Raw genomic sequence first — 20,181 nt, 5'->3', positions numbered from 1 at the left:
ACAGTGAGTGCAGCTATAGAAGAAAAATGAGGTGGTTTCTTTTTTTTTTAATCTGCCTTAGAAGTTGGAAACAAAATTATCCACTAAAATGCTGTGATATACCAAACATGACACATATATATTCTATATATTATGTATACATATATATTTTTTATATATACATAAATACATATTTTTTTAAAACTCTCTATATAACTACTTATACATATAACCATATATAATTGATACATATATTTAGATTTCTATGTCCATGGCAGCATTTCTAGAAGTAAATAGAATAAACCTTGCAAATGCAACGTAACTGATTGTTAAGTCATGGAGAAATAAATATGCAGTGAACTTTTCTGCCTGTAATTTCCCTGAGTCTTTCTTTGGTTTTGCTAAGCTGTAATCGTCTTATAGGTTTTTGAATTGTTCATGGATTGATTAATAAATATCTCCAGTACCACTTAAGTAACCTTTAGATTTGTGACTCCACTGTGGTAGAAGACGTTGAGTAGAAAACATTTCATATAGCGTTCAGAATTCATTATACAGAGTGTTAAAGATGCACCATAACTTTAAAAAAGGGGAGGGGAGGGGAAACATGTTAATTATATTAAAAGCATGTTAATTATATTAAACAGACTTGTCTGATGCAGTTGGGATTTATTTATTAACTTAAATTCACATTTCTATTCGTTTAGGATTCGAGGCCTCGCACCTTCCTCATAGGCTGCATCGGAGTCAGTGGCAAGACCAAATGGGATGTGCTGGATGGAGTTGTGAGACGGCTGTTTAAGGTTAGTGAGTACAATTTGCTGTGTGCTTGAATTCTCCTGTTAGATTTTGATAGATTTTGATGGTACATCTTGGTGTGATTATTACTATTATATAGCACAGAACAAAGTCACAGATATTTCAGTGCTGCCTAACTTTTCGTGTCCCTTTTTCACCCTAGGAGTATATCATTCACGTGGATCCCGTGAGCCAGCTGGGACTGAATTCAGACAGTGTTCTGGGCTACAGCATTGGAGAAATCAAACGTACTAATAGTGCTGAGACACCTGAGCTGTTGCCTTGTGGCTATCTAGTTGGAGAAAACAACACTATTTCAGTTACTATCAAAGGTAATTATGCTTGACCTGTCTGTTGTAGTGTCATTAATTACAGTTTTATCAAAGCCTGCTGTGTCAAGAAACTCAGCGGATTAGAAACTGGTTTTTTTTTTCCCCCTGTCCCTGCCTTTTGTTTACTGGTTCTTCTATTTTTATTTGATAAAGACAGCACTTAAGAGTATGCTAAGTCTATACATTCAGCAGTTTTTCAACCTGTAACAGTAGGAATATTTACACACATGGCAGTTACCTCTGCATATCTTGAACTGATGCCTGGAGCTGTTCTGGCGAAGACCTCACACCACAAGGGACGTAATGGAGTTGTTTGAGCAGCAAAGTACTTGTAGACTCAGAATAGTTTGGTTTGGAAGACACCTTTAAGATCACCTAGTTCTAACCCCCCTGCCATGGGCAGTGACACCTTCCACTAGAGCAGGTTGCTCAAAGTCCCGTCCAACCTGGCCAAATGAATAAAGCCTCAGAATTTCATCACCTCTTTGTTACAACTATATGTGTTATTTCCTTCATGCAGAGTAAAAAAATTACTGATTTTACTTGCTTGATTTATGTCCCTGAAGAGTCCCTCCTTAGGCACCAGTAAGGAGGGATCCCATAATTCACAGAACACCTTAAACTCTGGATTTTTTCAAAATGTACTGTTTTCAAAATTCTCATCAGTTTCATTATATCATGCTGATAAGAAATTAATGCTTATATTTCTCATATAGCCCATTTGGTTTCTCAGCGAACCATTTTTATATGTAAAACGCTACTTTGAAACTCAATTTGAAGGAAAAACCCTCAAGCACTGCATTTTGAATGTACATCAGCTTGCTCAATGTTACAGCAGTGAAGTCTCGAGCATAGATCTGCATACAGCAGCAGAGGATTTGAGAGCATTGCCAAACACTCTGCAGCTCAACTTCCAAGTTTGGCTGTGGCATCTGACTGAAAGTAGTTTGATTTATAGATATTGGAGTTAAAAAAATCAATTACCTTGGGTAGCAAATCAGCAGGCAGGAAGACAAAATAAGCCATGAAATATCTCAATTTCCTGAGGCTCGATGTGAACCCAGGGTATTCTCCTTACTTAAATACATTGTCCAATAGTAAATCCTATTTGAACTACTGCTTAAGGTCTAGCCATATCTGCAAAGCTGCAATCTGATTGTAAATTTAACTTGCATTGGCTTGACTTTTACTTTGAAGGTTTCATATATGATAACAGTTTTCAATAAAACAGAAGCGTATTTAATCAATTTATGGAAAATCACTTACATATACCTTTGAGATAAAAAGCTGCCTATATAAATATTTAATATTCCAAGTAACCACTGAGGTGCAAACATTTCTGCGTGTGATCTGCCAACTTCCCTTTCTGCTGTTTATTTTGAAGCACTGTGTATTTTCTCTGAGCCAATTCTGCCTAAAGTGACTGCTGACATTGCATAAATGCTTATCAGTAGGAGTTTTTTGTTAGAAGAGATAACTATCAGCATACAGAGAAGGAGTTTAATTACAAGCGTTTGGGAAAGTAGGGGGAGTTGATGAGAGCAGGGTTTTTTGTCTAGAGATTCAAAAGTAAACAGGTACATTCTGGATGAATGCGTACCATACATGGTGAGATACTAAAAAATGGATGGTTTGTGTGTGAAAAATGTGGCCTGGAATCATTTAGTATGGCAGCTCTCATAGGCCCTTAGACACTGTTAGGGTGCAGCTGAGTACTTGGAAAACTGGAAGAGCTGAACAGAAGGATCCAGGCTGAGCCCACAGGTCACTTCTGCACTTGTTTTACATTTTATATGTGCTTCTCTGGACCACGAGGGATGCCAAGGTTAAGGAAGGGATTTATCTCTGGAGTGAGAAACCACTTGGTCAGGTTGGATCTAAATCTGCCGATTCTGAGTGTTATTTTGGGGTTTTCTCCTACTATTACTGGGCCTAGGTACATTCACAAAATCCCATTATTTGGTTCTCTGGTTTGACTATCTAGTCATTTCAACTAATCTTGATTTGTTCAGACTCCACTAACAGGATTGTTTTGCAGCATTACAACCACTTAGTGAAAAACAAACCTTTTAACAATGCAGGTAATTTGGATAAAAATTGGGAATCCCTCTAAATGAGGAATCCTTTCCTGTTGCAGGTATCTGCGAGAACAGTTTGGACGGTCTGGTGTTTGAATCACTGATCCCAAAGCCTATACTGCAGCGTTACGTCTCTCTCCTGATGGAACATAGAAGGATTATCTTATCTGGCCCCAGTGGCACTGGTAAAACATATCTAGCAAACCGTCTGTCTGAGTATATGGTCCTTAGAGAGGGCAGGGAGTTGGCTGATGGCATTATCGCAACCTTCAATGTGGACCATAAATCCAGTAAGGTGAGGAAACAGAAATCATCCTTGCACAACTAATGCTACTGTATAACAAAAATGAGAGACTCTTCCTTCGTTAGTGCATGAAAAGCTGATTCTAAACTTCTCTTTCTTTTTAAAGCATTATGTTAATCCTGAAGGGAATAATATTTAATGTTTTCAGAACTGCAGATCCACCTGTTTATGGGCCTGAAATAGCAGGCTTCCAGGTGCATATTTAAACGCCTAAAGGTACCATGATTTTCAAGTGGTTAGGAGCCTGAGACTTGCTTAGGAAGTTAAAACACCTGCATAAAATTCCCAGCAACTTAAACAATCCTTATTGCATGTGGGCATTTTTCCAAAAAACCCTCAGATGCATCTCTGGGCTGCAAGAGTTTCTTCAGCTGCAAGTATCAGCAGTTGTAATCTGCATATGCTGGGTTTGGAGGGACTGTTGTCCAGACACATTCCTGCACCCGTAAGACATGTCTCTGCTTTTTATGTGCTGCTGGTTTTGCTGAATATACCTCCAGTGAATGTCTAGATTAAAGGGAGAAGGCGGGGGGGGGAAGAACAAACAGCTGTATATTTGATGGCCTTAGGCACATTTTCCTCTGGAGGAAAGGGATGTCTGAAATTGTGGTTGTAGGCCACTGGTATAATTTGAGACATGTTACTGAATAAATGCTTTAAAGCTGCTGAGAGCATTTCAGCTACACCCAGTGACCTGGCAGCAGCCCCACAAGCTCATCCTTATTTCACAGCGTTACTGAAGGCATTTGAATTTGGCCTCTGCCAAGGGATGCTTTAATCCAGATTAATTTTATCAGCTGTACTTCAATAGACACACAATAACAAACCTAGCTGGGATGCAAATTTGGTTTGGTGTATGGAGAGTTGAACAAGTTCCTGAAAAGAAAGGAAAATACATTTCAGACCTCTTCAGTGTCAGATTAGGACAGCATGAATGCAAAACCACAAACAAACAAGGAACATCTTACCCGCCTTTAGGCCCTTTTCTCACACAGGATTTCTGATAAGGGTCTTTGAATCCTCAGCATAACCTACAAAAGAGAACAAAACCCATATTCTTCTGTTTTCTCATGGAAAATGTGTGCATTTATAAGGTGCTGGGCTCTTTTGCTTTAGATTTCATGACAAAGCCAGTAGCTTATTTATTTTAACTGGATTTTCAAGGAATATGAAGAAAACTCTTATTTTAAATTTTTTTTAATTTCATATATGCTTTGCAGGAACTCCGCCAATACCTGTCCAACCTTGCAGACCAGTGTAACAGTGAAAATAATGCTGTGGATATGCCTCTTGTAATCATTTTGGATAATTTGCATCATGTTAGCTCCCTAGGAGAGATCTTTAATGGACTTCTAAACTGCAAGTACCACAAATGGTAAAGAAATAATATGAGAACACATTCCAGATTTCAATACTGCAGTCTTTAGCACTGCTTCTTGCAAAATGTGATCACAAAACCAAGCTCTAGATTAATTTGGTAAAGTGGACTGAGATGGCCAGACAGTCCATATTATGGACAACACTTGAGAGGTCTTTTTTTTTTCATAAAATGATCAATTCCTCTGAAGTCAGTAATAAAAAAGTAGTAGAGAGTTGGGGTAATTTGCATTCACTTCATGCAGTAGATCTTCAATACTAAAACCCTGTTTTTAGTTAATGTTCCTGCTTTGAGATTCCTGGTTTGGTCTCAGAATTTAATGTTCTCAGAAGTCTGATTCTCAGTAGAGAATTTGGATATAAGTAGTTACAAAAACCTTCTTTGACAAAAGAGGTTTGAATAACCTTTTGTAATGTTTAGATCTTAGTAAAAAGTTGGTTTTCAAAATTTACAAGTATGATTTACTTGGTTGTTTGTTTTTATTTTTAATAGTCCATACATTATTGGCACAATGAACCAAGCCACCTCCTCAACACCTAATCTTCAACTTCACCACAATTTCAGGTACTGTTTATTCATGTTTCTTATTTATGTTTGTGGACTGGCAAAGGAGTAATGGCTACTGAGTCATCTAAAAATGTTCTTGCTGGCCGAAATAGCAAACTAAGAGAGAAATACCATTTGCTACTAGTTGCTGCCCTAACACGCGTGACTTTGTTATGATGCTGTTATTAGAATAACTACAGTTCATAAAACTTTTCCTTTTCAGAGAATTGTTAAGATATTTGATCCTATAACAGATTTTAAATAAAATAACAGGCAAAGCAGATACTGAATAAGAAATAAGATGAAAAAATGCGTAATACAAACTGTCTCATCTAATTTCATGCCGAAATAATTTATTCTAAGAAACATACGTGACTGGGATAATCCATTTTGATCATGACAATAATCCAGAAATAATAAAAGAAATTTAGCCCAGAATAGGTATGTTCAGTAGCATGAAAAAGAAATAATGGACATTTCTGCTGTTCTGCCATAGATGGGTGCTATGTGCTAACCACACTGAGCCTGTCAAAGGCTTTCTTGGCCGTTTCTTGAGAAGAAAACTGATTGAAACAGAGATCAGTGGCAGGATGAGAAATGCAGAGCTGGTTAAAATTATTGATTGGATTCCCAAGGTCTGGCAACATCTGAACAAATTCTTGGAGGCTCACAGCTCCTCTGATGTTACTATTGGTAAGTGCTCTGCCCAGATGCCCAGGCATATGTCAATGTATGTGTTTTATTTCCTTGTAGATCAGGTTCATCCTTGTACGTTTCCTTGTGCTGTATCATTTCGAAAAGGTTTTCTTAAAACCCTACTTTAAGATGTACAAGCTGTACAGGAAGTTTCTAAACCTCTTCTAAGAGAAAAGGACTTCTTTCTAAGTCCTGGATATAAACTGTGTTATGAAATCTAGTTGTTTTCACCTTGAAGGCTGTAGCTTTTCAAGCTGATGCAGATTTTTTGAGCTCTCAGGAAGAGCAGCTCACCAGATAGCCACTTATGTTCTCTCATCATTGGCTTCATTCTCCAGAGAAGTGGAATTGTTGTTTAATCCTATTTTGAGGCATATCATGACCGTAGTTTGAGTGTAATAGTTGAATTTCCCTTTTCCAGGTCCGCGGCTCTTCCTCTCCTGTCCCATAGATGTCGATGGTTCTAGAGTTTGGTTTACTGACTTGTGGAACTACTCCATCATCCCGTATCTTCTGGAGGCAGTTAGAGAAGGGCTACAGGTGAGCAGGCAAAAGTGAAAATCAGAGATCTTGAACGGTATCTATTCAGAAGACAATACATCATTGGGCAAAGCTGAATCATGGCACATTTTCTGGATAAAACTTTGCATACCGAATACTTGTATGTCAGTGAAAATACAACCCAAATTGTCATTAATTTCAGGCAAAATTACTGTCTTCAAATGATTTTGAAATACAGAGTGGCAGCACAAGAAGTCCAGATCAGATTTTTTAAAAAGTGTTTAGATGCCAAACTACTGATGTTTTCAGGGGGGTGGGAGTTAGACACCCAAATATCTGTCAATAATCTGTTCCAGAAGCACACTTTAAAACTGTACTGTGCATCAGAAGAACGTGTTTGTGGTCATTAATTTAGTTATGCAGGGTTTTCCTTTGTAAATCATATCTTTCAACAGAGGAAGAACAAAGCTGTGTATGGAGAGAAATGTATTAATGAGTGACAGAGTCACTATCGGTGACATTTTGATTACTTCTCAGTCTACGGGATGAATATTTTAGTATATTCCTTCATAATTCTTTCAGAGGCCATAGTACAATCATTATTGATTGCCTATACTTAGTAACTGATTCATACTTGAGCAATTTGGATAGTTCTAAGCATTGCCACACAATTCTTAGCATCTGTACAACTATAAAGCTTGTTGGAATCAGGAGGAGGGTTCAACAGAGGACTGCTATTAACTTGCCCTGCATCTGTGGAAAAAATGACCTTTTTTATTCTTCAGTCCTCTGTTCACAGAATAAGCATGGCAAAACATAATTTAAAAGACAGTTTTGGACATAGCATAATCACATATCAGTAAATCCTGGGCATTGCATACATGAAAGTAATTATTTTTGATAAAGCTTCTTCTGTGAGAAAGCTCCCTGTATTTTGGTAACATGAAGAGCCAGGACAGATGGGAACATGAAGCTTTCTCATTGCAGCATCTGTTAGCAGATGGTTCATTTTCAAGTCACTTCTTTTTTCGTAGAGCTAAACATGAGATCACACATACAGAAATAAAGAGATGGATCACAGTGAAATTTAAAAATATTAAAAATGGGCTAAAGGTAGATGGAGAATAGGAAATTATGCCAGTGCATTGGGAACTTGTGTTTTGGTAAGAGGACAAATGCCATTTTGAGGACATTAGCTATAATTACATCTGATAAAGGTAGGAAGAGGGTAGTACTTCCATATATAAAAAGGCTCATTAGAAACATAAAAATGTGGAAAGTGTTCAGAAGAGAGCAGTAGGTATCATTAAGATACAGGAAGAATTATTCAATGAGAGAGATGAGCAGCTCAAATTATTCAGTTTATTCAAGAGGAAGCTACGGTACTACTTGTCTTTGGGAGTCTTCTGATTTAGTCCTGCAGGGAAGAAAAAGTCTAATGGATTTTTGACAAGTTTGGACTAGAAAAATCCAAACTGTAAGAAAGACATGGCTTGTTATTAGTGAGATTAATTAAAAAAATTTGACTTGCAGAAGTAATAGGTTCTCCATCACATTTCTGTCTGTCTCTGAAGTGTTTCTGAAGCATGAAATCAAGTACAAGCTCCATGGAGAAACAGTTTTGTTGCAGAATGTTTGTGAAAAACATTTCTCCATTCTGCTACTGCTTAGGGTTCACCATTGCAGCATTTGTCAGGATGTCTTGCCATTAAGATATGTTGTAAAAAGTGTGAAATATTTCTTTTGGAAAATACTGGGATTTTGTTTTGGCTTGCTTGTTGCGTTTCTTTTCTATGCAATACCCTTTCTGTATTAGAGGTTCAGCTCTTGTTTGCATGGGATTACCCTGCAGTAACTAGAGAAATCATGAAGATGCACCAGTCTGAGTGCTTGGAAGAAGTACTAAAAAAAAAAGGAGGGGATATTGCATTGTCCAGTTAAAACCACCTGAGGTTTAATTTACTACCTATACAGCAAAGATTTATAGATGTTTACAGAGAGAGGAGAAAACCCTATCATAGAAAACAGGTCATGCTAATGGCTTCTTCCAAATCTGTGAAAGAGATGATTTCTTCAGCAAGTTTTCCTTAAAATTTGGACAAACTGCGATTGCCATTTGAAAACTGTCCATGCCTGGAGACCTCATTTTCTCTGAGATAATGGTGGTAGATTCTTAGGCATGAGGAACACGATAGGTCCTAGAGTACAAAACACCCAGAGGAACTTGGCTAGAAATAGAACAGGAGAACCATTTTGCATTAAACTTCCTATAAAGGAAGGTATTGGGAGCCAACAGTCTTTTTGACCTAAAACAAGAGAAAGGAGAGCGTGTGAGTGTTTCTTCCTGAAATGGAGAAAACTGATACTCACAGGGATGCTTGGGCTCCTTGTACTGTGTTTTGAAGCTCTCGTATCACTGGTCAGTAGGTGTGGAAAGCACTGAAAAATTAGTCACAAAAATTCAGAGAAAGAAAATTAATAACACCATCTTTTTGCTTACTTGTTTTGCCTGATATCTGCATCTTTCCTTAGGTTATTTGAGTGTTTTGCGTTCCAAGTGTAAGGATTTCAGTTTGTTACTTTGTGCTTTAGCTTCTTTATCCAGTTCAGTCCCTTTTCCCCAAATTCCACTCATTCATTTCCATTTAAATAATTTCTCTTTTGTTTAGTGAAGGGATAAGATTTCAGTACTTGAAGAGTAGCCAGGGTTGTGCTAATTAACAAGCTAAGGCTAGAATTGGGTGTTATATTTTGGGCTATTTTCTGTCCCCCACACCCACAAAGGCTCCTCTGAGAACACATCTTCTCTCATGAAACTGCCTGCCAGAAAGGAAGGGTGGACTGCTGATTTCATTTCTGATCTCTGTGGATCTAAACTGAACTATTTTTATATTTCTGTTTCTCATTTAGAGAACTATTTTGGGTCAAAGACAAGTGAGCCAAATGGATCCTTACAATAATTGCTCCCATTGGAGCTGAGTTTTTTTTTTCTTCTTCAAAACAGAGATGTGAAAATTAGAGGGTTATATAAAACCCCAGTTCTTCCTGCTTGGTGTGTCGATACAGAATGCAGAACCAGCAAAAAGGACCCAGAGTCCCTGTGGCTTCGTGCCACCGTCACTCATACTCCAGTTGTTTCTGTCTGGTGCTTTGTGAAGCAGGCTGTTCCATCCTTGCTCCCTTAATTACTCCCTTAGAAAACGTGCACGTGAAAGGGATGGGCAGGACTGGTTGCTGTGGAAGGGAATAGTGAGTTCGTCATTCAGTCTCTCATCTCCTGAAGATATGTGTTCATTTCATATATTGAAATGGGAATTTTATTTCCTAGGCAATTTTCAGAAATGAGCTAGGATCTGCACTGGGTAGCAAAGACATGTGAAAAGTACAAAATACTTAGCAACTGACATGTATGGCTGTAAATTTGAGAACAAGATTAAAATAGGAGATCTGGTTTACCACAGCTTGAAGACATTACGCTAGGAAAATAATATAGTACAGCTCAAGGATGATGAGGTTTGGGGCTGTGGCAGAGGTTGTGTTTGAGATTGCCTGGCCCCATCTGCTGGGCACCTCTGCTCTGGGCTTCAGAATAAAGCAGCTGTTGGTGTTCAGAGCAATTTAACACTTTCTTTGTGCATGCAAAAAAATAAAGCTGCAAAAAAATAAAGCCACAAAAAACCCAAGAAGCAATAGTGGTGAGGAAAGTGAGGCAGTCCTAGATCCGTCAGAGAGCTGATGGATTTTGTTGTTAGATCACTGCTTCTGCCCCTGTGTGTTGTGCAGGCGAGTTCTCGGAATTCAGAATGTCAGGAATGAACTCCAGAGTTGCTGAAGGATATTTAGGCTGAGATTTATAAAGCAGAAATAAAAGTTTTGATGTCATTTCAAGTTGTAGTTATGCTTTCGAAAGTCATGTGGAATTTAAAATGAATTTGTTATCTAATTAAGGCAAACTTAACAGAATAATAACAAGCATACATTGGGTTTCAGTAACACAGTCTGTTCAAAACAGAAAAAGTTTTTGAAATAGAGCTTGCTTACTTGAAATCAGAATGTTGACACAGCCAAATCCTGATGGCGCTTTTTCTTGGTTGAATACAAAGAAATTCCCCTGACTTTAAACCCTTTTGCTATGACATCCATCATTATTTCCTGATGACAGGTCTCACGTTTCCTCCTACACATTCCACTGGCAGCGGCTTCACGACGACAGCAAACGCAGATAAGGCAGCTGCTGCTGCGATCCGGATGTCAACATTGACGGCCTCTGTTGTGGATTGACTCTATTTAAGTTAACTTTATTAAGTGAGATTATTTTCACGTCTCATTTTCTTTAACTGGTGCCAACAGAAAGCCACTGCAGTCCCACAGGAGGTGGTCAGCCCTCTTCCAAATCAGTTGCCATTAAAAACAGATAAAAGTTTGCATGTCATTAGAGTAATGGGAATGTTTTACATGTTCTTATGCTTTTCCAGTTGTACGGTAGGAGAGCACCCTGGGAGGATCCTGCCAAATGGGTAATGGACACCTACCCCTGGGCGGCCACCCCCCAGCACCATGAGTGGCCTCCTCTGCTGCAGCTGCGGCCTGAGGACGTGGGCTTTGACGGCTACTCGATGTCACGGGAAGGCTCCACCAGCAAACAGGTTCCAGTGAGTGATGCTGAAGGAGATCCTTTGGTAAGCTTTCATTTTTGAAATGGCAGAACTGCCTCATTGCCTTTGTTTCTAGGGATTAGAAACAGAAATTAAAAAAATAAAGAACAGCTGAGGAGTGTTTTGAAGTTTTCAGATGAGAAGGCAGTGTTTCTGGGAAGGTCATCACGCCGGCTCAGGGAATGCATTCACACAGAAAACCTGCACCGTTTTGCGGAAGACAGTGGCAGAAACTTTTCAGATTCATTTGCTGAGGATATTTTTAGGGTTCATTTTTTGAGGAGTGACTGGAGATGTGTGTATTAAACTTAATTTCTACACTGTGGAATTAAATACGTGATCTTACACGCATACTTGAATGACCCAGTGGAACCATTTTGTTTAGCCACAATCACAAAATAGGCTTGTTGCTTTACTTCACATGGTTTTCATTTGACACCAAATGAAAACTGAGATTTTCAAAGAGTATATGAACTAGTCTCCATGATTGGTGTCTAACTTACGAATTAGAAATGCCATGCAGGCATATAGGGACGTATGAACTTGTGTTTGTTTCAAATGCATAAACAGAGCCTGAAGGTAACACTAATGCACATTTTCTTCCAATGGGAAACAGTTACTGGAACTTCTGCACAAACTATGAATTCCCTGAAGCTGTTCTGTTGAGGTGTATGTTTTTCTGGACAGTTGGGAGTGTAGAATATGTGTTACACTTCTCACTAGCTCATATATACATATACAAACATCAGGCTAGGTATTAGGACATTCACATTTGCTTCTTTTGACTGATCTGCAGTTCCTTTTGTGGGTCAGTGCAAGAGAGGGGTAGGATGCTTGTGGAATCCCGTTGAGTACAGCTGTGGGCAGATCCCTTCAATCTTCTCATTTTCACTTTTACTGGAAAAGCATACTTCTCACAACTAACTTGCGTGCTGCTATGACATGTTCTACATGTTAATATTTCTTTTCAGAGACTCAGTATTAATTACCCCAGTTGTCTCTTCCTTTCCTTTGTTACCCACTGGCAAAGTGAATGCCACTGTAGCTTTCACATGGAGCTGATAATTTTTTACCTCAGAATACAAATAACGGTGAACTTCTGTGCCTTTGCAGATGAACATGCTAATGAGACTGCAAGAAGCAGCCAACTACTCAAGTCCCCAGAGTTACGACAGTGACTCTAACAGCAACAGCCATCATGATGACATCCTCGATTCGTCTCTGGAGTCGACGTTGTGATCTTCCTCAGATAGGAATAGGTTGTTTCCATTACTGCTCTCCCACTTGGCAAGAACTCTGATCACAGACTCATGAAAAGAGCACGTTCCTGCGCGGGGATCTCAGTATTAGAGCTGCAAGAACAGCACGACACTTGGAGTCACTCTTGAATCTGGGTGCAGGCAACCCAAGCAACCTTTGTATTGTTTTTCTTTTGACGATGATGAGAACTGCACTATTCCTTTTGTTTCCTTCTGTTTAGTTGCTGTAAGCTCTCATGCCTAAGATACTGAAGATGTTAAGAATAATCATCATTGCTAAAAGTTGAAGGGGCAGGGGGGAACTTCACAGCTATGAAGCAAACAGCTTTGTGCCATGTACTGTCTGGAAGGAGAGGGGAGAGGAAATTTTTGCCTATGCTGCTTCTGACCAAACACATTTAGGTGAGGGCTGGACTTTTACCAATCAGCTTTGCAGATTAAACTCAGCTTCATATAGTTCTGGTGCTATAACAATATCGCTTGCCTTGGTAATAATACTCAATAAAGGCAAAGCTGCAAAACAGGGAAGTTTGAATAAATATTAAAAAAGAGAAAATTTAAAAAAAAAAGAAAACAAAAAGCGCTGCTCTCCTTGCCAGTCTGAGACCTTGGCTTTCTTTCATTGTGTGTTTATAAAGATATATATATATAAATAGGAATATATAAAAATATATATACAGTCTGAACAAATCAGGTTTTTTCAAACACTGTGTAACAATCAATCCCACTACAAGTGAAAGATCAGGTAGCCCTTTGCTAGTCAGGGCCTGATTCTCTTCCCACTTACATCCACGTAACCAACTCAGTTGACTTTAGTGGCATTACACCCCATTTATTTACACCGATGTGAGTGAGTTTCCCTCCTCCGCAGAAGTCAGCGAAAGGGCCATGCCCCGGGAAGTCCTGCAGCTCCAGAGGACCCTCGGCAGTGCACAGGCGCCGTGAGCCCTGTACACGGAGGTGAGCTACACCCCTGAAAAGGGATTAATCGGACTTTCAGTTTTTAATTCTTGCCATGAAATATTACAGCTGTTTTCTAAAAACTTTGGGTTTTGTTCAGAGCTTTCGTTCCAATCAGCACACCCGTAAATAGCTTAATTAAAACTTGGCTCTGTGGCAGTTCCAGTGCTACTCTGGTGACAACATTTATTTCCATGACTTTTTAATTGTAAAAAAATATATAAAATTAGTATTTTAACAGTATTTAGATCTGGAAAAAAAGGAGGGAAGGTATTGCGCCTTTTAAGTTTAGCTGGGCCATGCTTTTGAGTTTTGGCAGAGCTGTGAACCTGGTTTTATTTCTCCTCCTCTCTGAACGCACACACCTACACTATCAGTGTTAAGGCTTGTACTTCTGTTGGGGAGCAAGAACATCTCCCAGAGAACTGCACTTTCCTTTTTACAGAGGCAAATACTTAACACCACCATCACCACAACGTCAGCTGTACCTCAGCAAAAACATCACTCCTCAATATTGATTTGTACTAGCCTTTCCAGCTATCTTTTGGTGCTGACTTTTAAAGCGATGCCTTATTTTGTACTAATTATGTTTGACTAAATTAGTGCTGTATATTATGGGATTTTATTTAAAGAAACAGGGCTAAAGTCATCTCTTGGAATATCATAAGTTGCTGTGAATATTGTTTGTACGAGATACTAGAATTTGTTTAAATGTGACAAAAAGGAGGGAAATGAGATAACTTTTCAGGTTCATATCAATCTGCAGCTAACAAAACACTGAAGAGCTGTTTTATCCATGCAGGAGGAAAAAAAAAAAAAGCTTTTCAACTATAATAAATGCTGTCATTAATAAATTACAGGAATATGCTGGTATTTCAATGTACAGAAAGAAAACTTATTGCAAACACTTTTTAAAGAGCTTGTGGGTTTAAAGTAATATAACAGACAGTTCATGCTTCTGTGACTCAGCTTGAGAGGATTGTTTTATTATACCTCATGACTTTCTGTAACATAACTGTACTTTGTCTTACTGAGCTGGTCTTGAATCTGCTCCTGTTACAACTTTTAAGTGCTGATGACTTTTTTTTTTTTAAAGAAAAAATATTGTAAAAGAAAAATTTAAATATTTTAATGATGGGGGGGAAAGCTTGGTGTTGTTACTGTTTTAACCTTATGAACTCTATTCCATTATTTCGCTGAATGAAATACCAAGGGTTACTCGGCCGATGTTCCTAATCCAGTTCTTGGTACTGTAAAAATGGGATAAATCTATATGGAATCAAATACATAGCATGCTGATGATGAGTTTGAGAGGTTAATTTTTCCAATAGTCTTGACAATTCTGCTTCCCAGCACTGACTTTACCTGCTACTACTGTGAATTTTGGTACCTAATCCCCCAACTGAATCCATGCAGATAGAGCATGTGCCTGTAAAAAAATCCAGTTGCAGGGCTAGGGCTTTAAATGGACTTAATATCCTAGGAATTGTCTCGGTTAACCTTTAACTGAGTGCTGTAAGACATGTTTAAAATGGTGTTTTATTTGTGGGGAAACGGGGTGGTTTGGGTTTTTTCTCTCAGTTTTAATCCTGTGCTTAAGCTCAGGAATGAATTTCTGTTATCTGTTATTTTTATTGACACTAGCTTGGATTACAGTGAGAGAGGCAAGTTTGAGTAGGCTAGTCATTCTGAGCATCACAATATTCAGTGTCTTTTCTGAAACTTCGGGAAGCAGGGTTACCTGTTGTGCACACGTCAGTTTTTATCAAGACTTTTCATAGATTAAGTCTTTCTGTAAGTGACTTGTTCTCATTTAAGGCTTTTTAAAAACACTTCCTTATTGTCTTTTTTTGCCTTTTTTTTTTTTTCCTTACAAAGTTGGCTTGTTTTAAAAAAAAAATCAACAAGAAAGAAATGCAAGATTCTATGCAACATTCATGTTGAGTTCTAAATTGAAAGTATAAACCATTTTCTTTCCTTCAGAACTGCCAAGAATGATACAGGCCATAAATGAGATGTAGTTTATTTGGGGAAGGGGAGGGAGGGGGTTGGTTAGCCTTTTTGTACATTTTGGAAGAAACAAACTGATATTTCATTGTTGATGCTTAACTTCAATATTATGTGTATGAAATCTTGTCTAAATGTGGCAATTTTCTTTCAAGAAAAAAATACAAAAAACAAAGCAAAAAAATCTTTGTCGATATTAAATGGAAGGTTGCTGTTTTGATCTAGTCGTTTCCAGTGGAACAGTTTATGAAATATGTTCTATAAGATGTACATTTTTTCATTGTAACATAGAAATGTAAATATTTGATTAAAAGTGCTGCATTTTGATGAATTTTTTCTAGCCATTTTTAAAGAGAAAGACTAGGAATTGAGTATTTTGTGTACGTTTATGATGTTTTCCATTTGCTCCTCTCCCTATTTAATTTTCAGTTCTCATTTAGGATTGGAATTTGTGAATGGTCTGTTTGAGATCATGCCTCCCCTTTCTCACCCTCCTCGTTTCTCCCCCTTCCTTGCCCCTGTGTCATGGAAAATAAAGCTGATGATTGTACCAGTCTTAAATTATTCATGATTCAATAAAATTGATGCTTATTTATTCAGATTTGTGGCTTCCCAGAACGTTTTGTCCCTTCTTAATCAACATTTTCTAGTTTTTATTTGAAGATTGTGGGGTTCAGTTCTTGTTTTTATTGGCTTCTTTTAAGTCCTTCTGAAAAGATGCCAGCAGCCCTTACCCACATCCAGGAGGAAATCTAGCAGAGGGGCTACACCAGTAGGATTCTCTCCCATAGCTAATGTTTGCACACAGTATCCATCAAGATCTGCTCAAGACAAGACTGGTCTATCAGTTCAGAGTGTCTGCATAGATCACGGTCAGTCAATACGTGGCCAGCAGGCTGGGCGTACCGCGATACCCGCTGGTGCCAGCTGCTTTTTTGAGAGAATTCCCTGTTGGTCACAAAGGGCTGTGGGTGGCAGTGTATGTTAGGCTTAGTATTGTGCTTTGCAGAATGAAATTCATAGAATCATAGACTGGTTTGGGTTGGAAGGGACCTTTAAAGCTCGTCTAGTCCGACCCCCCTGCAGTGAGCAGGGACATCTTCAACAGATCAGGTTGCTCAGAGCCCCGTCCAACCTGGCCTTGAATGTTTCCGGGAATGGGGCATTTGTCACCTCTCTGAGCAACCTACACGTTCCACACATTATTAATCATTTCCTCTTCACCCATTTGGTAGAGACACTATGTTTATACAGTAATAAATTTATCAGTAAGAACATGGAGGGATCTGTTCTTTCAAATAAATACTCAAACTTGGTGGGGAAAAACAAACCAACCAACCAAAAACCCCAAAAAGCTACTCTCTTCAGAAAGGATAAATCCAAACCCCTCTGCACTTAAAGTGTAAGTTCCTACAGTTCCTTGTAGTTATGTTGTCCTCTACTCACTAATTTCAACTATTAATGTTGCTATGACAGATTCACCTATATCAAAGAAAAAGCTTTGAAAGAGAAAAAAAAATTCTCACAGAAAAAAAAATTTTCTCACAGAAAAATTCTGCTGAGAATTGATGATGTGCATTCAAGTTAGTTTAATCTAAAAATATTCTTAATAATGCAGCAGTACAAACTAACTCAGAGCTAATCTTCCATAAAGTGGGTTTCATTTGACCCTCCACAGGAATTTTCCAGAGGCAGGATAGTTTTGGACATGCTCAAGCAGATTTTTCTGTGTTTTGTAAACTTGCTTTGATTCACAGAATTGCACATTTTTAGAACTGGCCCTGGAAAACACTCCAGCCCTGATCTTGAACAATGTTTGAATCAGTACTGGACTGGCACCAAAATGCTTAATATGTCAGGAATCTTCCCTTTCCATTTTTTGTTTCCCCATCCCTCCCCCATGTTCTTGTTCTCTGCTCTGTGCACAGTCTTGTACACTCATCTTCACTTTTCCCTCTACCTCATCTCTTTTAACCTTTATTTTCCTGCTTTTCTGTTTCCAACATCCTATTTCGTTGTTCTATATCCTTCCTGGATCCACCTCATCACTTCTCAGTGCGGTAGGATCAGTGCTGGCTTCCTTTCTGCAATAGAAAGGGAAATTCCCTGGAGTCGTTTTATGAAATCAGTCCTCAGTCGGTGACATGTACTTACACCCTTCGCTTTCTACTGGCATCTTGAAATACCTCAAGAACCAGAGAGGAAATACCTCCTGAGACCCTTCAGGCTCCCACCCTCTCTTCTGCATTTTCTGTGCACGGCCTCATTTTGCCACTTACTGATGCTGACGGTTCTGACATTAATCTCTGTGTTAGGTGTGATAAGCAAGGGCTGTGGTATGGGAACACCTATTCTTCATTGATTTATAGCTTTTAATGTGGACAATCAGTCTAGTTCTCTCTGCTCCGTGGTTTATAGCACCCGCTTGGCACAGGGAGAGCTCTCTATAGCACGTTTGCAGTAGTCAGCAGGAGAGGAGCAGCTGTCCATGGACCCTCTAAGCCTACAGTCATTCCCGCCCCCTTCTTATTTATCAGGAGAAGATTTTGGGGGTTAAAGCAGAGCACAGCAGCTGACAACAACTCTTATCTCTGCCAATTGCAGTGGGACTGACTATAGGCAAATACTTTCTCATTAACATCTCTCTTGGCTTAGCCACACAAATAATCCATGTTCCTTTCTCCTTCCTTGATCACAGTATCACAGAATGGTTTGGGTTGGAAGAGACCTTTAAAGGTCCAACCCCCCTGCAATGAGCAGGGACATCTTCAGCTGGATCAGGTTGCTCAGATACTTTTTATTTGCTCCTTTGTTGGAGACTCAAGGAGACTGAGCTAGTTACAGGGATGGAGACCACGCTCTGGCTAAGCATGGGCTTTCCTACCGGGATCATAGTGAACCAGCACCACCCAGTGCAAAACAGATGTTAGGACACAAAGCCCAAGCTCAGTGGGGGAGAAACAACCTCGTAAGCTCAGGTCTGTGTGAGCCACTAAACCTCATCCACAACAGTACTTCTGGCAACGTTTCCTCGTAATTTTCAGGTTCCCGCTCTCTGCCTGCCCCCTCATCAGTCTTTGTTAAACCAATCTGTTTCTGCACAGCAGTGCACAAGTCATCCTTCAGGTTCCTGGAAGGCGCTGAGGTTCCTGGAGAGCACTGAGGACTGCTCCCTGCTGCAGGTGCTGGACACGCTGACTAGGAGCAGCACATTGCTAGAGTTACTGCTCACAACCCAATAAGACTTACTTTACAACTTAACAGTGGTAGCCTTGGATGTAGCGATCACAGCATCGTGGAGTTTAAGATCCTGCTGAGCACGCTGAAGACCAGTAGTAGGACAAAGACCCTGGATTTCAGACGGGCCAACTTCAATACGCTCAGAGCCCAGCTGTGAGACAGTCTGTGGGAAGAATCCATGGAGGGCAAAGGACCTTGTGAGTGCTGTGAGTTGCTCAAGAACAGCCTCCTGGAAGCACAAGAACAGCCCAGCCCCTAAGAAGGGAGAAGGAGAAGGCAGAATAAGAGACCACCATGTCTTAGCAATGAGGGGTTTTTATCTTGATATAAGAAAGACATTTTTTTACAGTGAGAACAATCATTCACTGGAACAACCCCCCAGGGACATGGTAGACTCCCCATCACTGAAGGTTTTTCAAGATTTGGTTGAACGGAGTAAGAGTTCTCATCTAGGCTCCCTTTCCCATGAAAGGTTGGACCAGAGGACCTTTCCAGCTCTCTTCCAACCTGGGCTGTTCTGTGATCCTATGAAGTATTTTAACCCTTTGCTGATTATAAGGGAGGGAAAACTAGGTAAAAGCAGCACACCTAGCACTTGTGCTTTTTCAGTAAAGGCACTCCCGTGAGGTCCTGGATACTTTGCTGGGCTTTCCCTGCTGTTATATCTCTTGTTATGTGAGTTGGGAAAGTGATGCTGATACGTTTTTTGGAGTTTGAGAGGTTTTATTTATTTAAATCAGGTTCAATCTTGGTTGAAACATAGAAGACCCCTCAAGATGTACAATGAAGATCATTAATAACAAGGGCTGGCAGAAGGGATGATCTTCTATACCTCTTTCCCATCCTCGCTGAGTGTTTCTGCCACATGCACTTCTGACACTGGCGGGGCAGTTCCAGGTGCTAGACTGGCTGAAATCAAAGCAAATCCAGGGAACAGATCAGATTTCTGCTCTTCAAACTGATCCCTTCAGGCCCAGCTATGTGTCCATGCTTCTGCGTGGGTTGGGGAAGAGTTGAGGCAACACAGCCAGGAGTGAGACTCTGCCTTGTTCCTCTTGACAATAGTAGAGCCCATAGCTGTTGTGTAAAACTCTAGTTTAAACTTCCCAGGCAAAGATTTTCAAATGCCATCAGTGTTTTTGAGGACTCTTCAAAGAGGTCTGGTTTTCCTTAGGGTGGGGGTTTGGCCTTTCATGAGCCTCAGCCTGTGCTGGTTGCTTCTGGAAACTGTAGCCTTGCATCTTGGGCTCTATTTCTTCAAGATGATTGCAATGTTCAAACTTTCCTGGAGGACAGGTGTTCTTCAAATGAGGCAATTTAATTTTTTTTTTTTTTTTTAACTATTTTTTTTTCCTCGACTGTGGCATTCTCAAACTCCGCAGTGCTGAAATGTGGGGTGGCTGGTGAGGATTTTTTGCTTGCTCTTGTTAGGAAAGACAGTATTTCAT

The 20,181-nt window shown here is 39.5% G+C and overlaps 1 protein-coding gene across 5 annotated transcripts in view; it reads left to right on the top strand.

Moving 5' to 3' along the window:
• Positions 1-16,094, top strand: part of NAV2 (neuron navigator 2) — a 420,599-nt gene extending 404,505 nt beyond the window's left edge. For all 5 annotated transcript variants that reach the window (XM_074918582.1, XM_074918578.1, XM_074918581.1 and 2 more), the window contains 9 exons: positions 687-782; positions 941-1,109; positions 3,247-3,482; positions 4,712-4,866; positions 5,362-5,433; positions 5,912-6,108; positions 6,533-6,651; positions 11,088-11,291; positions 12,381-16,094. In XM_074918582.1, the coding sequence (XP_074774683.1) occupies positions 687-782; positions 941-1,109; positions 3,247-3,482; positions 4,712-4,866; positions 5,362-5,433; positions 5,912-6,108; positions 6,533-6,651; positions 11,088-11,291; positions 12,381-12,506 (1,374 nt within the window). In that variant the 3' untranslated portion in view covers positions 12,507-16,094. The remainder of the gene's footprint in view (positions 1-686; positions 783-940; positions 1,110-3,246; positions 3,483-4,711; positions 4,867-5,361; positions 5,434-5,911; positions 6,109-6,532; positions 6,652-11,087; positions 11,292-12,380) is intronic.
• Positions 16,095-20,181: the final 4,087 nt, after the last annotated feature.

Source organism: Athene noctua, chromosome 14 (assembly GCF_965140245.1).
Source record: "Athene noctua chromosome 14, bAthNoc1.hap1.1, whole genome shotgun sequence".
In the NCBI taxonomy this organism is placed as follows: domain Eukaryota; kingdom Metazoa; phylum Chordata; class Aves; order Strigiformes; family Strigidae; genus Athene; species Athene noctua.
This window is presented reverse-complemented; position numbering and strand designations above follow the sequence as displayed.